Here is a 25,439-nt window from a genome sequence, read left to right as displayed (position 1 = left end):
TTGAATAAGGATCTTAAGGAAATTTCACTTGCGAATGTGCGATAGGGGAGAAAGGAACCCCTGGAGCCAGTGCCTTGGGTGAGAGTCTGTCTGAGGTATGGGGAGCCCAGCCAGGACCCTCTGCCAGGGTGCACCAGAAGGACCTGGGTCTTCTGGCATTGCATCCCCACCACTCACCGCTGAGGAAGAGGAGGAGGCAAGCCGGGGGGGGGGGGGAGGGAAGAAAAGAAAAGATCTGTGACAAAATCATGCGACACCCACGTAAATATTGCTTGTATGAATTGGGTCCTTCATCTTTTGTTAGCAGCAGCTTGTTAATTAACAGCAGATTAGTGCTGCTTTCTTCTGACACATGAATGTATTTTGGGCTAGAAAATACTTGTACTCAATAAAACTGTGTGACTGAACAATTCAGAAAGTACCAGCCGAGCGCCGTAATGGATTCCCTTTTCATCCCCTCCCCCCGCCTCCTCCTGCTCTAAATGCAAGCAGATTTCTGCAGTCTAGTGCAGAAGAGACATGTTAAACACAGCTAAATAAATCATGTTTACTCTTGGCGTTCTTGGTAGTGAAAAATCTGTTAGCTGTTTTTACTTCCTTATTTCTCAGCATTTGCTTCCTACCTGTTTTTGAGCGTGTGCCCAGAAATAGTAGTTTTGTCAAACGAGCGGATGATGCCAAGCAGCAGTTCCCTCTGCCAAGGAAGCTGCTGGATTGCAAAACCTGGTGACTTCTTTCTTACGGTGACACTGAGATCGTTCCCCCCAACATTAGGATACAAAATAAAAGTATTAAAATCTGGAGAAGGAGAAAATGTAACTAGATCCCAGCGGTTTAAGAGCCCAGATTAGGGAATGCTGAACTTTTACTACAGAAGCCCTCTTAAAGCTGTTGTGGAGGTGAAAACACTGGAGATAGCTCTAATCAGAACCAGACATTTTCCCTTTCTTATTACCATTCCGTGTCCCCCCCCACAAATGGGTGTGGATTTTGTTTCAGTGATTTTTTTGTTTTCTGCACCTGGGAGTGAGAGGTAATCAAGACTTATTTTTAGGTCAGCTGGCCAGCTCCTATTCCCTGGGCGCTGCTCGTTAGTGAGGCCTGTGTAGGATTATTGCTTGAGCATGGCTGGGGAAGCAGCTTGAGCTCCCTTAGTGGTGGGGGGCTAAAGGGAAAGTTAGTGAAATCTGTTCATACAGATGTTTTGTGAAACATCTGCGGCAGTCAACAGAGTGGCAGAGAGTGTGACCAAAATGTAGCTTCATGCCAAGTGATGGAACCTGTCCTGAACTCTAAGGGCTCCTCTTTGACATCAGGTAGCAACTTTTTAGCCTGCTCTTGTCCTCCTTTTTGTTGTGATCTCAGGTATCAGTGCTTCCAGATAAGTCCAATGCATATGGTGAACCTGGTGGACTCTCCCTGTTCGGTTTAAAAATTAAAGGAAAAAAAAAAAATTGTTTTTCCCATCAGAGCTTTGCATGTATTTACCCTTTGATCACGTTGGAAGGGCCTTATCCTGTCTCCAGAGGAGCTTTAGTTCAGCTTTCAGTAGTAGCAGAGATGCGGTCTGTGCTGAACATTAGCATTTTAATGGCTTGCTTAAAACCACTGCTGCTCTGCTCTCCAGGCTCCAGCACAGGGAAGTCCGGCTCTGGGGTTTTGCAAAGCTGGTGCAGGCAGCGATGCCCAGAGAGAGGGATGGGGATGGCCCAATAGCTGTACATTATTAGTGCTGTCAATAATAACATGTCTTTAGAAGCTAAATTAATTCCTTCTTCCTCTCTACTAAGTCCAAGAAATGCCAGATCAGTTTCAGAACAGGAGAAAAAATAAACAGAATCAAAGTTTGCATGTTGTGATTCGTGTGAATTTCTGGTGGGAATTCTCTGCGATAGAAATGATATTTCCATAGAGGCTCTGGCTGCCGGTTTGCTTAATTACATTAAATAGTGGTATAAACCTCGGTAGAACATAAACCTCTGTTACAGCCAGTCATTACAATATTGAATCATAACGAATAATGATACCAGTGCTAACGTGTTACAACAGCCTTTATTATATTAGCAATTGGAGTGTTATTTAAAACATAGTTTGTTGTGGTGGTTTAGGTGTGCATGCATATTTTCTCTGATCACCTATTAAGAGATTGAAGACTGGATTTGAATTTATTACAGGGAAATAAAAGAGTTGCTTAGAGGAAGAACTATTAGATCGCTGCCTGTGATTTTACAATTTGATTGTGCTTGTCCTCAAGGAAGGTTCGTAACACTTAGTTTGGAAATGCCATCTACATCTAGAAAATTAGGGTTAAAAGGACTACTTTGTTGAAACTAATTACAGGCTAGTTCAATTTTTTAGTCGGTGACATTTTAGAGCTTTTGCTTGTAAAGCAAGAGGTTACAGAAAGATTTGGTTAGGCTGTGATGTACAGCAACGAGCTGCCGTGATGTCTGAGTGTATTGACATTTTCATCAAAAGCAAAACAAAAACCTAACAGCCTTTATTTTACCAGGGTGATAGATATTATTTAATATAACTTCCTTGTTCCTAATGTGGATATTTTAAGGAATTATTTTGCTTCACCTCAGTTCGTACGCTATGCCATCTGTGTTCTGTTCTCGTTTATTTTTTGAATACACTTTCCTAGGTAATTAACTTGCGCTTCCATTTCTGATAACAGAGAACCTTTTTCTGTCTTACACTTTTATCTTCTGGAGAAATATACTGTTCTGCACGAATAAATTGATGATTTGGGAGTTATGAGGGAATTCAGCCCAGAAAAAATACACCTATAAGAAAATGTCCTCTACTGAGAATGGTTCATGCTTTCCTGAAACTGGCTTTGCTCTTGGCAGTTTTGTGTCATATTGAAAGGAGTCAGGGGTTGTTTTACTGTACTTGTATTTGACTTCTTCAGGTAGGGTTCGGTAATCCTATCTGAATAGCACTTAACTGAATTGTGGTTGTCTCAGTCTTTGAGTGAAACTTTTCATTGTGCTTTTCAGTAGCAGGAGTGGGATAGGTTTGCAGCATCTGTCCTCATGAAAATGAAATGTGTCTTTTTCTAGATTATTCTCACTTTTTAACTTACATAGTAGTCTGAACTAGACCCTCTGAGTTCTGGTTTATTTGTCTGCTTTCTTTTATTGATCAAGACCATGTTATTTGTTTAATTTTCTAGCATCTTTTCCATTCAGAGAGTGCTCTTTCTTTACTCAGCTGTGCTGTTGTCCATTAAATTGAGGACTGTAGCTTTACATCCTTAGGTTTCCCCTAGTTTGATGGGTTGTTTTGCCATCTCCAATTGATTGCTCTACTCATTTAATTTGACAGTTTCAGTTATGAAATTTGGGCCCACTTACACATATACAGCAGAAATGCTTTTCTCCAGAGAGATCCAAAACTCAGAGGAATTCCTCATTTTAAACATCTCCGTTGCTTGTTTTTCCCCTTATGATCGCTCGTCCTGATCTGCCTTTTTAAATTTGTCTGGTGCTAGCGATATGCTCTGCAGACTGCATTTGTGCGCAGTGCATAAGAGCAAAATTGCAAATTATGAATACGCACATTAATGTGTCTCCCCCCTCACACTGTGAAATCACTTGAAGTGTCATATATTCATTCAGACTGGACAGGTAGGCTATCCTTCACATTGAAATTCAGCACTTATAAGGTGCCTGTACTTACATTGTTTTTGGCAAGGGCTGAGCCATAAAACAAGATCTGTGAATCTTTCCCAAAACTGTGTCTGTGTATGAAGTTTGTCCATCTGTGCTTTGCAGGGGCATTGGCATCACCTGATGGTCCAGCAGTGAAACAGTTAATGGTGCTGCTGCTTAACATATTGCTGTTACAGAGTGCTTTTGGTTTCCAGAACACTGAACAAAATCAGGTAGATGTCAGTAGTTGATTTTCACAGATGGGGAGACTGAGGCACAGAGTAGAAGAGTGACTTCACCTGCATTACTTTCCGCAGACTCCCTCCCCTTCCAGGAAATATTTCTGTGATCAAACAACTGAAGACCTGCCAAGGTCTCACTCCTGCCTGACTCCATCATTGATATTCTGCCTAAGGACACTCATGCGTGGTGCAGTGTTTGCAGCTGTGAGCAGGGCATGCACCCAGACAGCCAAGACAGAGGTGATGTCCACCAGTGTTAATGGCTCCTGGAGGGCTTTAGCCTCCTGTGTATATGCTCCCAAGGTGAAGTGCTCAGTTTATGCATAGTGACATTTTCTATATTATTTTGCCTTCATAACTGTTGTGTGAAACAGCTCTTTCCAATCCGCCGAGTTCCTTTATTAATTCCAGGGCCTGTTCCATTGCTGTGATCATCTGTTGGTGTGGTTGTATGTTTTAATTACATCAGGAATATTTGCTGGCATACAGAAATACGTTGTAATCGGAACTAAAAACTTTAATCCCCACAAAGATTTTTATGACCATTGAAACACCCTGGGACTTAATTATAAGAGTTGGGGAAAAAAGTTGGGAAAATTGATGAACTGTTTATTGTCAACCCTTTATGCCTTTTGGAAAACAAACTCCCCAGATCAGGGTGATTATTGTTATTTGTTAGTTTATTGTGGTAGCTTCTGGACATTGCAGCTCAGATTGGGGCACCATTGTGTGAGGCACTTGGAGGCCCCACAGCGAGAGCCGGGCTCTGCTTGGAGGCATTGTGTGGCTGAGGAGGGCAGGCATGAAAGGGTAGGAAAGGGAAACCAGAGCTTCAGGAAAGGATGTGGCTCTTGCCCTGGGGCGTATACCCACCCAGATCCTGTCTTCAAGAGTACCCTCTGAGCTGAGAAAAAACTCCATTTTCCTCTGTTATATTCACATAGCATCTGTTGATCTCCAGTGTTTTACTTACCGTTTAGGACATTTCAGGCCCAATTCTGCCCTCATTTCCCCTTCTCACCCTCTTGGTTGCTCTCCATATTGAGGGATTACCATTGTCCCTGGGCAAAGCCTTGAATGGTGTCAAGCATGGTAGGGATGAGGAGCTCCTTGGGGACCCAGCTTTTATATATACCGCAGCATCCAAACCTCAGAGCACATCCAGCCACAACTGACACCTCTGTTGCCTAAAGGACAGGTTTTGGTACTGTGCTAGCTGGCTGCTCCTGGAAAAGCACCCGATCTCTTAGGTAAGTGCAAATCCCCACAGCCTGCCCACAGTGGCTGAGCCTGTAAAACACTATGTGCAAATGTGTGGATGATCTAAGATGTGGAATTTTATGCAGTGAGAAGAGTTACATGCTCGGAACAGGATATTTAGATATATTAGGATATTTATTAACCACAAGGGGTGTTCCAAGCTCCATTTATTTATCTTTGTAAAGTGCTTCCAGATCTTTGCGTGGAAGGCACTAGAGAAATGAAAGGCATATTATTATTATTATTGTTATTATTGTTGTTGTTATTATTATTATTACAGCATCTAACCACTGACAGGCAACCGCAGCTGCATGCTCAATTCAAGCCACTTAAATTTAGGGCTGATTTTTACAATATTGACTCTAAATACTTTTTCCCATTGACTCTGTATGCTGAAATGTATGTTCACCTGCCCTGCTGAAGTATCATTATTCCCCAGAAATATGTAAATGGGGGGCTTTTAAAGAAAGAAAGAAAATGTGGCATAAATATTAAGTATTCACATTTATGTGGTAGAACTCAACTGCCGTTTAAGAAAGGCTTCAAAGCAACTGACTGCATGAGCTGTTAGTTGCTTCTGTATCATTAAGAAAGAAAATGCATTGATTAAAATAAAGACAAGGAACCTCAGAGACAAAGGATAACATTTACGGTGTTCAAGGGTCTGGCACAAAGCTTCGGAAAGCCCAAGAAAAGGAAAGCTGAGCTTCACAGTCAAGCTTTTTAATCACCATGGCTCTGCACAGCCACTGCAGCATGTGTGTTATGTAATATCACACTTCTCCCTCCCACACGCACCTAGAGACAACAGGCATCTTCTAAAGGTCTTGGCATTATGCAGAGGAAAGACTCCAAGCAATACCTCTGTGTGCGTTTAACCTTATCTTTACTTACATTTCACCATTTCTTTCTTATTATTTTCCCCTTCTTCTTTTTCCTCGTTTCTTTCATGTAGTGCAGCAATAGTGGGTATTTTTGTATCTCTAAAAATGGAGCAGATAAGGAGGAAGAAATCCCATTAGCTCCATGATGTGTTTTCATGGTGACTCTGAATGTTCCGGTCATGGCCGTTTTGTGCATTTTGTATCATTGTCCTCATGCTGTTGTATTGTTAGTATTTTTTTGAGCAGAGTGGAAGTGTTACATTCTGAAGACATCAGCTAATTGTTAAATGGTACCTAGACTGTGCTTTCTTTAGGTTTTTAAATAGGAAGTAATTAACCAGAGGTTTTAAAGCTCTGCAGAAAAGCCAACAGGCCTGTGAGACCCCAGGATCTAATAACAAAGCAGGTGAGTCGGTTTTCCAACATCCTAAGAGTTTGAAGACATCCTTATCCTCACTGTTTTCTGAGTAATAGAAAGAGCTCAGCCACATTTCTGCCTTGTAGCTGAAGGTAGCCACGAAGTTAACTGGTGTTGGTTTTTTTTTTTTTCCTAAAAAAAAAAAAAAAAAAAAAAAAAAAGGGATGTCGCTGGCTGCTAATTAGATGTATTTTAACTGCAAAGTCATTTTAGCAGCTAATATTGTTATTATGTGCTTCAGTGTGAATCCTTAGTGAAGCTATTAAACTGTGAGAGCCTGAACTTATCAGACATTTTGTAATGTGGCTGGATTTTTGTATCCTTATTCAGAAACCTGCGGGGAGGGGAGGACCTTTCTCACTCCGGCACAGAGCGCATTTCTTGCCAGCTGATTACCAGGGTGGGCAGCCGAGACCTTCCTGCACCTTCTTTTTGTACTTTTCCCCTCTTTCGTCTCCTGGCAATACCAATTTCGTTTCTGCTTTGTGCTGCGCTCCCTCCCTCCTCTTGCATGCAGCAGCCGAGCCCTGCCATGCACCCTGTAGCCGAGGGCAGGGATTTATCGGCAGGGACCGGCTGGGTTATTCAGGATACTTTTGGCTCCTGCCAGTCACATACAACAAGTTGGTGGTTTGTGGGAGCTGCTAGGCTCTCAGCATCAGGCAGGCTCCTGCTTTTGAAAAGCAATAGCCCACAGCACACAGTGGACTTAGCCATCATTTTCCTATCAGTTTCTCACCCAGGTTTCTTACTTTGTAATTGCCGGGTTGGGTTTCTCAGGGTTTGGATATTCTTCCCTGGTCTTATTGCACTGGTTGCTGTTATTCTCCTTCGTGCTTTAAAACAAGTGACTGATACAATATCCAAACTGATGAAAAAGAACGGGATTTTTTTCCCCTTTATTTGCTCAGATTTGAATTGGGTTATCTGCCTATCTTGTTTATGAATTTTTGTGCTGTCTTTTCTGCACAGACTGTGACTCCCAAATCTTCCACAGCTCCATTTCCATATTCCTGCGTGCTTGTTCTTTGTTAATCACTTGGCAAGCGCTTATTTGAATATTAAAAATTTCTTTAATCATCAAAGGCAGGAGCACAGCTTCATGAATATTCATATTTTTTTCCTCCTCAGACTGGATTCTAGTTCATTACCCTGCAGTAAAGCCAAACAGTCATCAATCGCGCTCATTACAGCCGCTGGCGTTTTGATTGGCTGCCTGCTGCTGGTAGCCCGCGTCCCCCATCCTCCCGCTCTCCTCCATGAGCTGTCGTGTACCTGCCAACAACAACAAAAAAATATCAACAATGCAAGAATAAATTTCTCTGGTTGAAAAACAACTTTGCAAACTTGTCAAACAGTCCTTGTCACTTTTTTTCTTTTTTTTTTGTTTTACACCAAAAATTAAAAAAAAAAAAAAAATCGGAAGGAGAAACTTGAGCTTTAGAGATGAATATTTGTCAAGAGAGTTGACGTAAGTTTCATTTGCATAATGACTTTGTACTTCTGCATTAATAAAATTTGCATATGAAGCCATGTTAATTACTCCTGATCATGCTTTTTGCATTCATGCATAGTAATTTTCTCCGACTTGTGAGAATTAATGTCTTGGCATGGGGGGAGGGAGGGGGGGGGGGAGTTGGGGTACTGTCAAATTTCTGTGCCAGTGCCCCTCACACACGCTCTTTCTCCTTCTTGTTCACCACGTCACTGTTCTTGATCTGTGACTCATTTATGCATTATCATTGGAAATTCTTGGGAGAAAGAAATGTATCAATTCAAAGGGAATCCTTGTCTGCCAAAAAAAAAAAAAAAAAAAAAAAAAAAAAATCCCTGAGAAAAATGTACCCGAAAATCCCTTCACTGCCCTGCTTCTTCTCTCCCCCACGAGCCTTTCCCTTTTCAGCTTGTGTAAAGTTTTCGTCTTAGCAGAGCATCGGGAGCTGGTGCAGGGGAATTGCTCCAGCACCTCTAGTAGGGGCTGGTGTGCAGCTGTCTGTGTCTGAGAGCCGTGCTCTGTGTGTGAGTGTGTATAACAGCGTGTCTGCGTGTATTGCAGGCTTTCTGCCCTCTCTGGGGACACTGTGTGTGTTTGGACTTGTAGGGTGTGCATGCACTGCACTCCTGGTTCCTGATGGAAATGTTCGTGTCTTTGTGTCTCACTGATACGTGTGTGCATGTGTATGCGTGTGCATGTTTAGTTCTGTCAGTCCTGTTGGTGATTGTAAGGAAAGGCATAGTAAAAAGATAATGATATCATGTGGGAACAGTCCGTGGTGGTGTAATACAGATAAGACAACTTGTTTTAGAAAAAGCTTGGAAAAAATCTGTTGGAAAGATTGGTGAATAGATCTCATGCTTCTGGATGTGTCTGTTCAAGGCTGCTGCAATGGTACATGTAAAACCCATCTCAGAGCATCTGCAATACTCTCCTTGAACATGACGGGCACAGGGCAGAGATGAGGCTGCAGCCTGCAATCTGAATTTGTAGCTGTTCACTGCCTGAACAGATGTTTTTCTTTTTATTAAAAGAGAGTTTTTTAATAATGGAACTGATCTTTAGTCTCTAACCAGCTATTGATTGATTTTCCATTGCCAGACAGGCACGTGGAGGCACACAAAAACTAAAAAGGCTTACATGTCTGCATGTGCATACAGGCAGCCACCCTCCCAGCAGGCACGCAGCACCCTGAGGGATGCAGCAGCACCATAGCTACCTGTGGCTGCATTTACATGCAACGGGAGATGCAAAGAAACATCCTTAAAATTAAGATCAGGTCCCTACTCTGACATGGGACATTGTGAATTCTGTTTGCAGCTCCATCTTTGTGCTTTGCCTGGGGACTTTTCTGCAGATGTGCCAGAGGAGTGCGGTGTTTTACGTATACCATGTCATATGGCCAGTCGTGCCTAGGCTCAGGGAGAGGGACAACAAAAGGATGCAATTTGTGCCTTGATTGTGCCTTTTGTCGTGTTCAGCCAGGCTCTTATGCTCATTTCCATCTTCTGGGGTCATGTCCAATTTACCTTATTTTCTTCTTCACAAGTTTAGAAATAGCAGAGAGCAAAGAATTTCTCTTAGCAGCACTGGGAAGGCAACACAACCTGGGAGCTGGTGCCATGTGCAGGCAGTATTTGCTGAGCCTTTTTAAAGTATAAGAACAAAATCCTGCTTTACTATCAGCAATGCAGGTCTTTTATTTGTGCTGTGACAGCCTCTGTGCATGTTCCACACTCATGGTACGTGCAAAATTCCCCTCGCATCCATGCAGAATGATTGCAGAATATATAATTGAGATCTGCAGTGCAGGTGAGCAGTTTCCCAATGCTGACCCAGGAGGAGACTCAAATCTCATCCACCATGTCTGTGTGTATGGAGAGAAGCAGAGCTGCACCTGTGTGCGCACTCACACTAGCTGGTCCAGATTTTCCAAATCAGCCCCTAAATCAGCACCACTGTCCTTGTAGTGTGCTTTCTCGTCTTGCAGATTGTGGTTCTTCCCTTTGTGACAGCCAAGGACTTGTAGGAGTGTTTGATTTTTGAAATCAGTGTGCAATGTGATGTGGTCAATTGGCTGTAGGGTCTCAGAGACTCTGCAATCCACCCCTTGGTCCTGTGTGGATTGAGCAGAAAACTCTTAGCACCTTCTTAGGATAGCATCTGTCTGTCTACCTATATCTGTGTGTGTTATCTGTTTGCACATTTTGTGTATGCCCATTACCTACAGCAGTTAAGTTGAGGAAGCATAGAGAACAATGTGTTCATTTTTGGCTTTAAATAGAGCTTCTGTGGGGAAAAATACCACAGAAGAGGAGCTGGTTAGATAAAACACAGACATGTTCTTAGCAAACATAAGCTGAGTACCACTGTTATTCTTATGATAGCTATAAAGAGGTGTTACACACCTAATGATGGAGTGCTCCTTTCCTCTGTTAGTTTCCTTGAGGGAAGTGGATACAATCTCACTCTTCATGGTTTGCCACTCACTCTGTTTCTAGAAGACTATACTGTTATATGCGACAAAGAAGCTAACCCTAAAGTGGTAGCAAAGAAAAAAAGGAATTGTCTGTTTTACTTCTGGGGGAAGACTTATCCCTCTGGTCTGGCAGTCCCAGGATCATTGTCTATGATTGGTGGTAGAACTCCCTGAAAGTCTGCCAGAGTCTTTGTCTATTCTTCTTCTTCTCCCTTTCTTCTCATTTCCTTTCTCACACTAGATTAGCACATTTTAAATTCCCTGATATATAATTCTCAGGACAGAAAAAGGCCTTCTGAGTGACATCTTCAGTTCCATCCCTTCACTGGAAACCTGATTATGTGGGTTCTTCCTATAAATTTGTTAATGGCTGGCTGGCTTGCACCCACTACCTCTGTTGGAAGGATCTTTACAGGATTCACTGAAAGGGAGTTACACTAGATGACCTTTGAAGGTCCCTTCCAAGTGAAATGATTCTATGATTCCTTTCCCCGGGGGATTAAAAACCTGTCTGAAACCTTAATTTCCATTCTATTCTAGAGGAAATGTATTGGTTAAGAGCAGGGAGAGCCTCTCTTGGTGAGCTTTTGGCATAGAATCATGGAAGTATAGGCATCTTAGATATTGCCATGCTGAGTAGATTGTATAAAATCCATTGCTAACAGAAAGATGGGACCCACCAGGACTAGAGGAGATAAAGTGACATTCAGGGTAGTGTTATATGCTAGGACCTGTGCATTAAAACCACGTTTAGTTGTGGTTGATGGTGTGCTTGGTGGGCTTCATAAGATTCCTCTGTATGATGGCTCCGAACTCCAATGGAAGCTGTTGTATGGCACTTCAATGTAAGAAGGGCTGAGCGACTGCAGGATCTGTGCCCTTAGTCACAGACATGCCTAGGTTCTACAGAAGATGTAGGTGCTCTGTGCTCCTACATTAATCCAGATTTCAAAATCACAGCTTTCATGGCAAGGATGAGTACCTATGAAGCTCAGCTCAGCCTATACTAGCCTAGTTATTTTTGTAATGTTAGGAAGACAAGATGCGATTGTTAGGTAATTGTTCTGAATTTTTGTTATGTTTTCTTTGCTTCGTGGAAGGTAACGTTATTCATATATGTTAGGGTGGCTTCTGTAGATACAGAAATTCATCTGATATCAATTTGCATGCACCTAGCATACAGTTCTGCCCAAAATGTACAAGCTAGATGGTAGTTATCACTACCTGCCTGGATAATATTTGCAGTGAGATCAAAACAGTTGCAAAAGCCAGGCAACTGAGCCCCAGAATAAAAGATCCTCCCTTACCCCATGTGCCACAGAGATGGCTTCTATTTAAAGCCAGTGCTCACAAAAAAGCACAAATTTTATCCTTGATGCTTGAAGCCCAAGTATTTACACAGGGAATTTAGACTCTTCACTTGTGGTTTTGGCAAAAGCTTCACACAAATGTTTTGCACTGGTGGTCTCTTAGCCATTTAAGATAAATGGCAAAATCAAATGCAGTCCTTGCAGAGTAGAGCGCTGGATGCTGTGCCAAGGATGAACTATTCCTGTTTGCCTCACATGTGTAGCTGTCAGATCAACACGTACGCTCGGTATCTGAACCAGGATTCTCGAGGTAGACAGCTTCCCTTCCAAGTGTTGCCTTTCTAGGGCTGGAAGAAGCATGGGTAAAAGTATTTCTTCTTGCTGCCATGGCATTGCATGTGTATGCAAGGTGCACATGTGTGCACAACAAAATTGCCACCCCCAGAAAAGGAGAATGTTTGCTAAAAGATACCCATTAACACATGTATTTCCCAATGTAAATGCGAAGGAAACTATTGTTTATGATCTACCACTGTGTGGTAACTGCTAGCATATGCCAGCTTTTTAATGGTGACCACTCCACCACATATCTTCATTTAGAAACTGCCCTTGATTAGTAGCCTCGCTTTATATAACAATTAAGTGGAAGGCGCAGTTTTAAATAAATGGGGTAGGGTACAGAGCAGCGCTATACTCGCAGCTTTCCTCTAACTTCTGCTGCTTCTGCAGTGGCCAAAGATGTGGGTCTTCCTGACTCTGTGCGTTTATGTCTGTTTGTGCCTGTCTGTATTTATGCAGGTGTACACTGATATTTAAGGCTTGTGTCTGGGTTTTCTAAGCCGCGGAGCTCCACCTGGAGTAGTGCCAGGAGCAGCGAGCATTTCCAGTGGAGCAGGAGAGAGGTCTAAAGACAGCTTTGAAATGGCAGGTGATTCCTACAGGGGTTAAAAATAAATAATACTTCTGGAAGTTACAATACTGTTTTTTAGCTGTCGGGAAAAAGATTGCTCCATTCTTTGCAGGCTCAACAGGGAAGCAGTGTGCATAATGGGAGCGTGCAGAATGCATAACTGGCTGCGGGTCAGGCGGGCAGGCAGCACAGCGGCCCGTGAATGCTTCATTCCAGGAGCTCTGCTCCTGGCGTCCCTCCGAAGCCATTTGAGCTCAGAGTCACTGCACTTTGTCTGCGCTGCCGTGTCGAGACCGCTTCAGCAGCAGCTCGGCAGAGAGCCTGCCTGGTTTTGTGTCAGCTAAATGCATTAACACAGCCGTAAAACAATAATCCCCCTTTTGATTTGGTCCCTGAGTAGTGCTGGTGGTGACGCTTGCCGCCTCTGGCTCTCCCTGTGCTGGGACTGGCTTTGCCCTTGCTTCGTCCCTCTCCGTGCCCAGGCAGGCCCAGTCTGGGCTCATGGGGCCACTTCTTGCACCCTCCCAGTTTGCTGCAGGCTTGCATGCCTCAGCCCGGCCGAGGCAGAGGTCAGAGCGAGAGTGTAGCATGTTAGGCAGCCAGCCCCCACCTCGCCTGCTCCCCCTGATGATGCCTCCTCTGTCCCTTCAAACTTAGGTCCGACTGACAGTTTTTTCTATTGTTTTTTCTCCAGGGCCGTCCAGGCCTGCAAACCTGCCGGGGGCTCCAATAGCTGCCTCCTCCCACCCTCACACATCCGTCATCACGTCACCTCTCCGCGCACTGGCCTCTCTCCCGCCCTGCCTTAGCCTGCCCTGCTGTGGTGCACGTGCAGTCTCAGTTGGCGGGACTCAGACTGAGATTCAGACTGAGACGTCAGGTACATTTGGATGTCATTGTCAGTTGTCAGGTAATAGAAACATTTATTTTGTTGTTGCTATCTGAAGGTCAGTAGTGCTGCCAAGTGATGTCATCTTTGCTATGGGAGAACTGCCTTCTCTGGGTTGTATGGGGAAGGCACTGGAAGTGTCCCAAACACCCCTTGCCTTCCTTCTTGCCCCCTGCACCCCGGCAGAGGATGGGAATGGGAAGGGGTGCGCACTCCCTCCTTTCCCCCGTCCCTCCCCTCCTGCCTGCCACCATCAGATGTCACCAGTGGCTGCTGGGCCATTTGTGTCACATTGTGAACAAATGTCTGAAACTCTTCGCAGAATGTGATAGCCTGGTATCAAGATTTCATCTCTCTGGGCTGTTTATTTTAAGCTTAATTGGATAACATTAAACATCTGAAGTCTTTCTCCTATCCCCTCTTTTTTTTTTTTCTCCCCCTAATCATTTGTATTTAAAGGCTTTCCTCCATGTCCATGTGCACGCAGGATGTATGTGCTCCATGCAGTTTTCTCCTTTGCTTTGAGAAAATGCTCCTTGGTAACTTGCCACGCATCCCTCCCCTCTCCTGCATCAGCTTTTTCTTTCCTTTATTCCTTTTGGATGCCTGACTTTTGTCACTGTGAGGAGGGGAAAGTGATGTGGAAATGAGGGCATGCTCAGCTCGCTGGAGAGGATGGGGACATATTGTTGCCAGACCCTGTCATTTCAGATCCAGTGATCTCTTTGAAATCAGTGGGTGTTTCTGAGCATGGCTCAGTTGTAGGATTGGGTCTGTGGTGAACTGCAGGCTGGAGAGGTGAAAATGGGGAAGGCTTAAATGAAAATACAGCTGTGGCAAAATCTACAAGCGTTTATGAGGGAGACTAACTGTGGTGGGCCAGCCCTTGCAGCCCTGATTCATGCTGATGTGCATGGAGTTTTAATAGAGAGCTCAAAAAATAACGGAAAAATTGTGTCTGAGGACCAAAGGATTTAGAGAGATGGCAGGTCACATGTAAAATCTTTGTCAAATGGCTCCTCCTGTTCCCCCTAAGATGGCCAAAGTTAACTATGCTCAATATATTCCTTACAAAAGCAGTTGTGCTGCTGCAGTGTACTGTATCTCACAAGAAGGTCTCTGCACATCTGAATTTGCTGTAATAAACCAAGAGAAAAAGTTTTTCATCTTGGAAGTCCTCTGTCTTGAGCGACAAAATTTACTTGGGAGGAGACTGAGAGGGGTCTTGTGTAGACCCTGGTAAAGCTCGTGGTGCATGAAGCAGGCTCCTGTGCCTCCTGACTGAGACCCAGACATTTGTGCTGACCTGACAGCAATGTGTGGCATGGTGTGACATGACCAGCATGTCCCAAGGACCTCGTCTGACTTCGTCATGCTGCCATATACAGTGCGTCGGTATGTGTGTTTTCGTCGGGCTCCGCTTCACTGACCTCAGCAGACTGACCAACTGACCTGAGACGGGTGTGGAGATAGGCTCTTCTGGGTGATGGGCACTGAGTGAGATAGGTGCATTGCTCTCCCCAGCTGATGAAACAAACCGGTACTGATCTGCTTTTCTGTTCTACCTTCACAGAAGCAAACTGCATGCAGGCAGGTAGCTGTAAGAGTGAGCTGGCTTCCCACTGCTCCTGCTGCCAATAGCCAGTGGGGAGGGAAGGAAGCAAAATTAAAAAGGAAGGAAGGAATAACTGATTAAAGGAGGTGGGAAGGCGAGGCTTTGGTATGTTACATACTTTCAGTTCTCACTTTGGAGCTAGTTTTCAGTAGTGTGTTTGCTAGGAGAAGGATGCCAGCTCTGCGGAGAGAGAGACCTGTTATCATGGCTTCCTGTAATTACTGCTGCAGTCTGTGGCACTTAGAGAATAGGTTTTATCAAAGTGCATGCTACATGTTTATGACAGTAGTTGGTCAATCTCTGCTTGAAAGAAGCATTTTCTTCCCTTGAAAAAGAGATTATATCTTTTTAACTCTTTCTTAGCTCCCTCAGTAAATGAGCCAAGGTATGTTTTAAACTCTGCAGTAGGAGTTGCAAGATCCTTCTAGCACTTGAAATGTTTTGTGGAAATGAAAAAAAAAGTGAGTTCTTTGTGTTGACTAGTAATCTAGGGATGATCCCTGCATTGTGCCCTCTTTTTTAATATAGCCACTTACAATAGTCACTTGCTGCAGCTTTAGAGATCTGCTTGTCTCTCTGACTTGATTAGCCTTTTATTCTGTCAGCCCCGTTCTTGCTTCTGAGGAATTGTTTCCTCCTTTTAACAAAAGCCATCAACAGTTCCCGCCTCTCCTCCTCCTTCATCATTTCTTACCTTTCCTGTTTTTCAGCATTCATTTAATTCAGGACCTGGAGTTTTTCAGTGCAGCCCTCAAGCAGGCTGTGAACCTGAAGGCTGGAAGTTGCAGGTATCCCTGGATCAGGCCCTCGTGTCCTAGCCATTTTGTGCTGGGGAACCCAAGACAAAGGCTGCCAGTGGAGTTTGGGTTCTGCAAGTGTTAAAGCTGCATTTTGCAATCTTGGACCAGGACACAGGATTGCGCAGTGAGCTGAGTAGCATTTAGCTGTGCAGACGGGAGGAAAGACCTTTGCCTCAGAGCAGTTTGTGTTTTGTAGGGAATGGGGCTGCTGGTAGCTACTTCAGTCATTGTAGATAATGGTGCGAAGTCTTCTTGGATGTCCAGCATTTCTCCTGTGGGTGTTGGTTGTAGTCCCTTCTGTCTTTGTACCTCTTTTGTGTTCAAGGCACCACAGAGTGAGGAATTTGCAGGTAAAGACCTGTGTGCTCTGTGATTTTTAAAATACCTGCCACTGGAATATTTTCTCTCTCAGTCTCCTTATTTATTTATTTATTTATTTTTGCATCAGCGACTTCTGTCTGCTGAACTGGGTTCTCCTGTTTAAGTGTTTTTAGTGCCTATTTAATTAGAAGTTGGAATAGAGTCATGAAATTCACGGGGTTGTGTAGCTTGGATCTAAAATATAAATGGGCAAAGCATTCGTTTTTGCTTTACCCCTTGCCAGATTAGGGTTCTTTTCTGAGTCTGCTTTTTATTTCATTTCAATGAATTGCAACTGCTAAGAGTAACTGTAAAATGCACACAGGTTTTTTTTGCACAACAGAGACATGCAAATGATTGTTGAGAGACGTAATTATGTAAAGAAAAGTGTATGCCTGTATGTGTGCACACATACACTGGTATGGCTTTTGTGGGGCTATTTTTTCACAAAACATCTTCATAAGGCTCTTTCTATGATGCTGATTTATTAATATTGTACATTAAGTCTTAAATTGTCAAAGCTGCCTAAGAGATTTGGATGCCCGTTTCCCATTAAAGTTAACGAGAAACGAGCTTTGCAAATCTCAGCACAGAAGTGCATGGCACTTTACATTGTATTCTCCTAAGAAAAAAAGCCTCTGCCCTGAAGATCCTACAGTGCAAAAGCCCCATGAGAGGAATTTGGATCGGCATAAGATGAAGTGAATCTCGGTGATGCAGATACTTTTTCACTTCTGCCTGCACTCAGATACATACCTGATCCAAAATCTTTGGATCTGGGCACATATGCAAGGGTTTTATATAACTCCGTAAAGATAATTAAATCTGCCCAGTACACAAACATTCAGCCAACCAGTGAAACTGCTTCCTTCCCACATGTAGGTTGATGGAAGGAGATGGAAAGCAATTATGATACTCAGTTGCATACATAAAAACAGCAAGTGGGCATAGGCAGTGGTGATTAATGGACGGGGCTGTGAAGCTGAAGATCTAAAACAGGGGAAGGCATGGGGCCATAGCTCAGAAAAGTGAAACAAGCTCCTTTTAATTAAAGGAGTCAGCTGTGTTAGTCATTAGGACATTCTGAAAATCACACAATCATGTTGTAAAGCTAATATCAATTTATTTGGCTACTGAAATTCAACTGACTGCTATATTTCTGTTTTCTTAGCAAAGGTTAAGGCAACAGTAAAGATAAAAGAAATACCTGTTAGTAAATAATAGGTTTAAAAAGAATATTTTCCCCTCCTTCAAGTATATTTCAGAATTCATTTTGTGTTCGTTTTATAACTGGAATTAGCCAATAAGAAAAGCTAGATTAGACCACCTTGCTGTATAAAGCTTGCTGCAATTAATACAGGCTTTCTAGAAAGCAGTATTATTTCAGTAACTTTTGTGTCAATGATAAGGTATGTGCTCGGCACATTACTTACTACGACAAGAAGCAAACTTTTGTTCTCTCCAGACTGGGCTTTATTAACACAGGACGGTCAGTGGAAAATAAAACAGCAGTCACAGCAGAGAACATAAACTCATCCGACAACAACCTCCTAACTCATCTAGTCCCATGGCAATGAATGATCCATTACTCTTCATTTTTTGCTGAGCGGAATCTTTAGGAAAAAAAAAACCAAACTCAAATAAAATTTAATTTCTGATTGGCTGTGGGTGATTTTTCAAGAAGAGAAAGAGGAATTTTAGGTGAATGTGTCTGAGGTCAGACAAAGACTGAGGGCAGCTTCCCCGACGCCCTTTATAAATGGATAGTTTCATTTTACTGCATAAAAAAAGGTTTGCTTAAAGTACTGGCTAACATTCAGGAGAGGTGTCCCTATTAGTCATGGTTACGTCTATTTATTTATTTTAGTGAAATATTTAGTGCGTGCTGTAGTAGAATTGACTTTCTGCACAGTACTTACAGAGTGCAGGGCTGTGTGAGAGATGTATATGCTAAGAACTGTTATGCATCAGTCTGTGAGTATGCATCTATCTTCTCATCTATCTATCAATCTCTGTGTTCATCCATCTATCTGAGTATTAAAATCATATGTGACCTGTCTGTCTGTGCAGCTCTCTGTCTCACCAGATATTAAACTCAGATCTAAACTCAAAATAGATGGATCTAATCACAAACTTCTTTTTTGACTTGATGGTGTGTTTGTCAAGAGGCAATGAAGGGACCTTAAGGGAATGAAGAGGCAGACAAAATTAGGGTGCTGCATGGGGCAGCAACGCTGGTAATTTAAGCATGGCTGAGGCTTTGTTCCAGACAGGCTCCCTATCACTCTAACTTTGTAAGTCCTAATTATGCGAAGTTAAGAACCAGCAGGGGCAATAGTGATATTTAAAGGTGCTTTAAAGTAGATGCCTGTAATTTCCAGACATCCACAGAAAATGAAAAGCTTTTAATTGCAATATTAATGGGGGGAACTGAATCTGGTAGTCTCAAGACAAAAGGGTGCAAGAAAACATTGCCTGCAGTAAAGACAATGGCTCCAACAGAGAGTTAACTCGATCGCATACCACTATGCTGAGCCCGAGAGTCTGAACTCTTCAAACGCTCCAAATGGAGAGCTAAATCAAAGAATCCTGTTTCAAATCCATCCAAGATGTTGCTGTTTTTCTCCTCTGACAGGAGAAGCATTTGGAAGTGCAGTTTCTTTCTTTTTTTATAGCTGTCTTAAAAAGGAGTTTGGATGTTTAGCACAGCTGGTGCTCATTACATTATGCACTATCAATAAAATAGCATGTGTAATTAATTTTTAATGCAGTGCTGTATGCAGCGCTTTAAAGCAGTTACTGTATGGGGAGAGCCGACACCGGTCACTGACATCAGAAATATTGAAATAGAGGGCTAGATTTTGCATTTTTAAAAGGTGTATGTGCGAGCTGGGGGAAGGGTAATTCCCAGCCAGCAGTTCTCTGGTCACAATCAAATTTAAAAAATATAGGAACAAGATGGATGAAAGCGCTCTTATAATTTACTTATTGCTATGGATGAATTTATTTCCTTGTAGTTTGCTGAGGGATGGCGGGTTTAGGCTTGGTGACTTCAGAGGTTGGGTAAGCACCAGGGGACTGCACAGCAACTGATCCATCTTCGTTAAAGCTCAAACGCTTCGCTGCCATCAGGTGGGAGGTGAGGCGAAAGGTGAGGCTGGGAGAAAGCAAAGGAAAGGCATTCCTGTTTGCTCTCACAGAGCAGTTATTTTTACAGGGCTCCTTTCTTGTGCTTTGTTGTTCACATTAGTAATAACCCCCTGTTTTTTTCTCAGGATTCATGAACTATTTGGCTATATTGGTACTTTGGAAGGGAGAGAGTAGCTTTGGTTACAAAGAGGCACCACTGATGGCAAGTTGCCTGCTGCTCTGACAGAAGACCCAAACAAATCACGGCCTTCTCTTTTCTTGGCACTTATGCAGTACTTTCCAGAAAACACCAGCAAAAATAAAGACTTCTTTAATCACGCATGGTAGGCAAGGCTTGGGCACCTCCGTGGCTATTAGTGCATCCAGAAACACCTCAACTGTCCAAGGGAAGAGCAGACCAGGCTTTGAAGTTGTGGTAATATGTGATGTGTCTTTATAACTCAGCAAAGGGCAAGGTATCACTTTTGTGCTTGCAGGATAGGACTAGCCTCTGTTCCACTGTGTTCTCTGTTCCTTTTCAAGCAGTTTTCTGCATGCCTCTTGGTGAACACTTCCTAAGAAGATAAGAAATCAAATGCAGGAAGAGAAGGGAGGAAGCAATCACCTACAAAGCAACAAAATTAGAGGTAGCGTTCATCAGGTGCTTTGCCTTTTGGTTGGGCAATGCACTTCTTTCTGAGAGCTTGGTTTTTTATATATGTGTACAAGGCATAAATGTTTGCAATTATTCTTTCTTTCCCTCAGTAAATTGCCATTCACTCGTACATAACATATGCTAAACAGTTCACTTGTACAGCCTCACCTGGCGTATTCAGGATGGAGTCGTCTTCTGTCCCTTCAGCAGTAGATTTTTTGTCATCGTCTCTCTTATCACTTGCTGTCAGATATGTGCGGAAGTGTTTGCGTACTTGCCTGTGCCAGGAAGTGAACTGGGCTGTTCAGTTTGTGTGAACAGAGATAGATCTCTTGTGCACAAATATAACACTCAGCGTCAGAGGAAGTAGGGCAAGCCATGGTGTATGGTGGTAGTTGTGATGAGAACTGCTCTTCGATTCATGAGCCAGCTGGAAAGATGGAGGCAAGAAAGAGGCAGTGTATGTGAAATGACTATACTTTACTTTTTATTTCATTTACTTTTTTTATTTACTTATGGAGGAATTGGATCACGTATTCCTGGCATGGTTCATGTTTAGGGCAGAGAATGGTTCTGCAAAAAAAATTACTCCCCCATCCCTGCAGAGCTGCCTTTTTCAGAGGAACTGCATTCTTTTTTTCTTTTCAGAATGCTTCATAAAAATAGATGAAAGAAAGAGATCTGTGCTCAGATGGGATGCTTTATGTTCAGAAAGGGATCTGAGTAAAAGAAGCCGTGCTGGTACACCTTGTGCGTGCCCGACTGGGCTTCTCTGTGCTGCATGTTGGTCCTTCTTTCTGCTGAGCTATAAACAGCTGAGCAACTGCTAGCAACATACGTTTTTATGCTGTTTGCTTTCTTTTGGACAGGCTTTTTCCAAGCATTTTTGCAGTACATACAGGAGTCTGGTAGGCTAGAGCATGTCGTGTGCCCCTGCTATTTTTTTTCCTTTCTTATCTTATTCAATTCATTTCCATGGGTGTCTATTGTAGCTAATGCAACCTTCTGTAGCACAAGTTGGGGAAGCCAGGATCTGTGAGTCAGTAAAACATGCACTTGGAAGAAAGCGGGCAAAAATCCCATATAGCAAGGGCTTACATTTTTTATGAATTCAGCTGTAAGAGTCAGAGGTCCTGGGACTTACGAAATGAGGTTAATGCAGGCACTAAGCGAAGCGGTGGGGAGGCAAAGGCGCTGCAACCACACCATGAACACAGTGCTTTTTAAATTATTGTCTGTGCTAATAACATAAGGAACCACAGGTTAAAGAGAGGCCAGTTTACACAATGTATCTGCAGCTTTTATGCCTGTTTAAATGTCCGTTTGGAGCCAACTGTCGACGCATTGTGTTCAGCCCGTTCCCTGTAAACGTGAGGAGAGCATCCCATCCTCTCTGTGTGTCAGACTGTCTCCTTACATCTCCTGTATTGACCTAGATTGTTTCACATGAGGCCCTGATCTAAAACTGATCCTTACATCTCCTTCTCAGCTGTGTGATGCTCCCAGGGCACTCTGCCTGGAACAGCCCAAGGGATGAGCTAAGGACTGCTGTGACATACGGGTGCTTAGCCAAGCATCTTTCCACGATACATTTTCTGACTTCAGTTTTTGTTGTACTCTTACACCAGCAGTGAATCTGGGCTGTGGAATTCTGGGAAGAATTGAGTGAGAATCGGAGCATTTTTGGGAAAGATGTACTCTTTAAAAGTGGTCATAGGATCAAGATGAAAATAAAATAAATGGAATGTGGAAAGACCTCAGCATGGCAGTAGAGCCCTTTGCCTGAGGGGGAACTATTTTTTCCATATGCTTCTTCTGAAAGAGATTTGGAGTATTCTCTCCTCTGGTTGAACAAGGAAGTTCATTTATTATGGCAGAGGCAGGTTTAAAATGCAAATTCTGTCCCAAAATTAGGTCTGAGTGTTTACGGATTGATTAATCTAAATCCTTTATAAAAATGTGTGAACCGTTGATTAAACTGGGAATAGGATCATTGTGGTTTTGCCTGTGGTCAGGACAAGATTAGTAAGTAACTTTCTGCAGAGCTGCATAAAATTTAATAAAAAAGTGAAGTTCTTTCTCTGCTTTTTCTGGTTTCTCTTGAAACTGAACTGATGCCTCCATTGCAGGAGTCAATGCAGCCTTCAGAACTCTGCAGCCCATTGAAGATAAACCCTTCTCTACCATAATCAGTAGATAAGTAGAATAGCTGTGAAATAATCCTGTGAAATGGCTGTGAAGCCCCCACTTGCCTTCTTACTTTCTCTGTGCATTTTCCAGGAGGAGCAGTGTGAAAGCTAAGGCGGTGTTCACCCCTGCCTCCACCACCACTGTCAAAGTTCATTAGTGCAGTTGGGTGCACTCATAAATGTCTGAGCTCTTGCAGTGTTTGGAGGCCTCCAGCCAGCTAGCCTCCCTTCCTGCTCTCCCCATTGTGAGGGAAAGCCCGATGGTCAGGGTTTGGGGTGGGCATGTGAGGTTTAGTTTAATTTTGTGTCCTGATAGCATCAGCTCTGTAAGGGAGAGTAAGGGTATGTGGGAGACACTGCCATCCCTGCCTTAAATAATTTGCTCCTTGCCCTTTTCTCTTAAGTTTGCCAGGCTATGCCTTGTGATTGTAAACTGGGATTTCTTAAATTTGTTTTATCCTTTAAAGGTAAAGACGAGCAAATGCTTGTGCTGTCTCCTCACTCTCACTCTTCCTTCGCAGATGCCTTTGCCCCCTGGGGTGACTAGGGCTGCCAGGGAGGGTGCCAGGGGCATGCAGATCCTGGTTATCTCTGCTCCCCTCCTGGCAGTGCCTTGGGTACAGCTTGCTTCCAGCAAGCCCCAGTGAGTCACTGTCCCACAGCTGGGCTATCTGATGGGAGCGGAGAGCTGATGGTAAAGGGCTGCTCTGCCCGCAGCCGCCCTGCTCGCCTGGCTGCTGCATTGCCACACCTTTCCCGTCCCGGGCACTGCCCCAGACCTTATGCTTCTGTCTCTCTTAACTCAGCATTTCAGATTTCAGCTGTGCCACCAAGTAGGTCTTCAATCCCTTGCTGTCTCTGCCACCAGTCCCTACAGTAATAGTTACAACATTTTTTAAAATGTTCCTTTTTAAAATCAAGTCCAAAGTGAATATACTTTTTTTTCTTTTTTTCACTTAACTTTTTTTTTTAATGGAAATGACTGCTGAAAGTAAACACAGCTTGTAACATGCAGACTTATTGGGCCAGCATGAATTTCCTTAATAAGCTGGGATATGTGTGCGCGCGTGCGTGTGTTTTTCCCCCTTAAACCGTGCAATAAGCGTGCTGTCGCTTTAAATCCTAACTCAAACTTTACTGGCGATTTTACAGAGCCTGGTTTCATTTATAGTGGAGCCAGACTTGCTGTGTGAGAGCCGTCCGCATGCTGGAATTAGTCTTAAGCTCGCTTCTGTGGCGTTGCCAAATTCCATGTTTGTGTTTTATTTAGAATTCTTTTCACGGCCAGTCGAATCTGTTCAGGCACACATAGGCAGTGTTGCGCCCCATGGAGAAAATAAGCAAGTTTGCGTTTTCTTTGGCATAGGCCATGGCCACAAAAGACTGCGGTCTAAAAAAACATTTTTTAAAAGCTATTTTAACCCATAACAGATGTATAAAGTAGGCACACGCATGCCAGCTTCCTTAGTTTTAATTAAAAAATAATTACAGCTTTAATGGGATGCTAGTGACAAATTTGGATGAATGGTGGGTGACATTATCTCAAGGCTTGCTTCAACTTATAAATTAGTGCATCTCTCTTGGCCAGTGGTACAGATCAAATTAAACGAAGGAGCAGATTAATATTTCTTAAAGTTACACTGAACCAAATGAAAAATCAGATCAAATCTAAATCCAAGGCCCCTTCCTCCCTCTCTTGCTCAGATTTCTGTTTGCATGAGATCACAGGACGTGGAGAAAAGGTTATTTTCCCTGGCTGAGGAACGATCTGGCCACTGATAAACTGAGCACAGTTCTGCAAAGTACCAGTCCCTTCTGTACTTTTATACTGGTAGCCTAAAAGCCAAATAGTGGTGATTGGAGTCAGCAGGCACTTCTATTTATAACCACAGCTAACTAGCTAACCTAGTACCTCCGAGCCAGGAAATCTTAAATGTAAAACCATACATACATGCTGTGTGTTGCAATGGTTCTCTCTAAACACCTCAGCTAGCTGGTTGCCTTTTGGACTGCGGTGCTGTGATTCTTCACATCTTTAGGCTATTTTCAATTTGGGGCTTCTAAGGCTCACCAGAACTGAGCTGGATGAGCAGGTTTGCACAGGTAACAACAGTTTATATTTATGAAGAAATAAACAAAAGGGTAATAAACATGTAACGAGCTAACCCCAGATGCTATCTTCACCGTTATTGCAGTCAGGTGTATGTGGAGCTGTGGAAGAGATTGTGAAGAATTAGCAGGTGAGGCTGCAACTATATGGAGTTGTTCACCCAGCTATGGTGCTTGCCAGGGATGGGCTTTTTGCAGAGGAGCAGACAGTGAGCTTGGTGATATATTGCACAGGCAGATGGGGGATTGCTTCATGCAGAAGGCCAAGCCCTGCTGCCGTTCTCAGACCTACTCTTTCATAAAACTTCTCATCTGCTTAACATTTAGCTTCCATTATAAAAAGCCCTGAAGTGTTGCTGATACATGGAATCTAGATGATGAGAGCTGTTCTCCTCTTAGATGCTGTAACAAACACATGACATTGTTTCCTCATTAAAAAACAATTTTTTTTTTTCTCACACTGAAGGAACAGTAGAGAAAGTGAGCATCACATCTTTGGTGCGCAGCTGTGTACCTTCCACTAAACTAGTCCAGATTTGTCTGGAGGTCTGTGGATGTTTTGCTATGTATTTCCACATTATAGTGGCAGTTCTCCCCTTCTTGCTTGCTGAAAGCTGTCTGCCATGTTAAACCAGGGGAACCCAGCAAGAGGAAGCCGCTTTGCTAGGCTCAAGCTGGTTTGGTGAAGTTTGCCTCTTGGCTGATCCCCTGGATCCCTCAGTGAGCACCTTCTCCCCTGGGTGTGCAGGATGTCTGCTGCCCGAAGCTGAACCAAGCCAGACTGTGACCAGATACGGATTTTAAGGTTTGTGTAACTGCAGAAGAGAAGGAGAGATTTGCCTTTGTCAATAGACTGAGTATTTCTGTGTAATGTTTCCCTGAGCTTGAATTCCTCAGAAGTGAAAATGAAGTTCTAGCACTAAACCTATGAGTCATACAGTGCAGATGAGAGTCATTTCTGCATTCCTGGAATTTTTGGAAGGGAAACATTATATTCATGTTAATCCTTTCAATTATACCTTATTGCTAAAATAAT

General features: G+C 43.2%; 1 protein-coding gene across 5 annotated transcripts in view; it reads left to right on the top strand.

The window, feature by feature from the left end:
- Positions 1-25,439, top strand: part of BCL11B (BAF chromatin remodeling complex subunit BCL11B) — a 90,778-nt gene that overhangs the window by 27,087 nt on the left and 38,252 nt on the right. For 2 of the 5 annotated variants that reach the window (XM_042813806.1, XM_042813805.1), the window contains exon 3: positions 13,352-13,567. The exons of 2 other annotated variants lie outside the window; for them this stretch is intronic. In XM_042813806.1, the coding sequence (XP_042669740.1) occupies positions 13,352-13,567 (216 nt within the window). Of the gene's footprint in view, positions 1-12,653; positions 12,676-13,351; positions 13,568-25,439 lie in introns of those variants that run through there. One more of the 5 variants, XM_042813810.1, reaches the window with a different exon arrangement.

Source organism: Centrocercus urophasianus, unplaced genomic scaffold (genome assembly GCF_019232065.1).
Source record: "Centrocercus urophasianus isolate 14NV4802_14NV808 unplaced genomic scaffold, USGS_Curo_1.0 seq_14, whole genome shotgun sequence".
NCBI classification, from domain to species: Eukaryota; Metazoa; Chordata; class Aves; order Galliformes; family Phasianidae; genus Centrocercus; species Centrocercus urophasianus.
The sequence above is the reverse complement of the archived record's forward strand: the minus strand, read 5'-3'. Positions and strand labels throughout refer to the sequence as shown.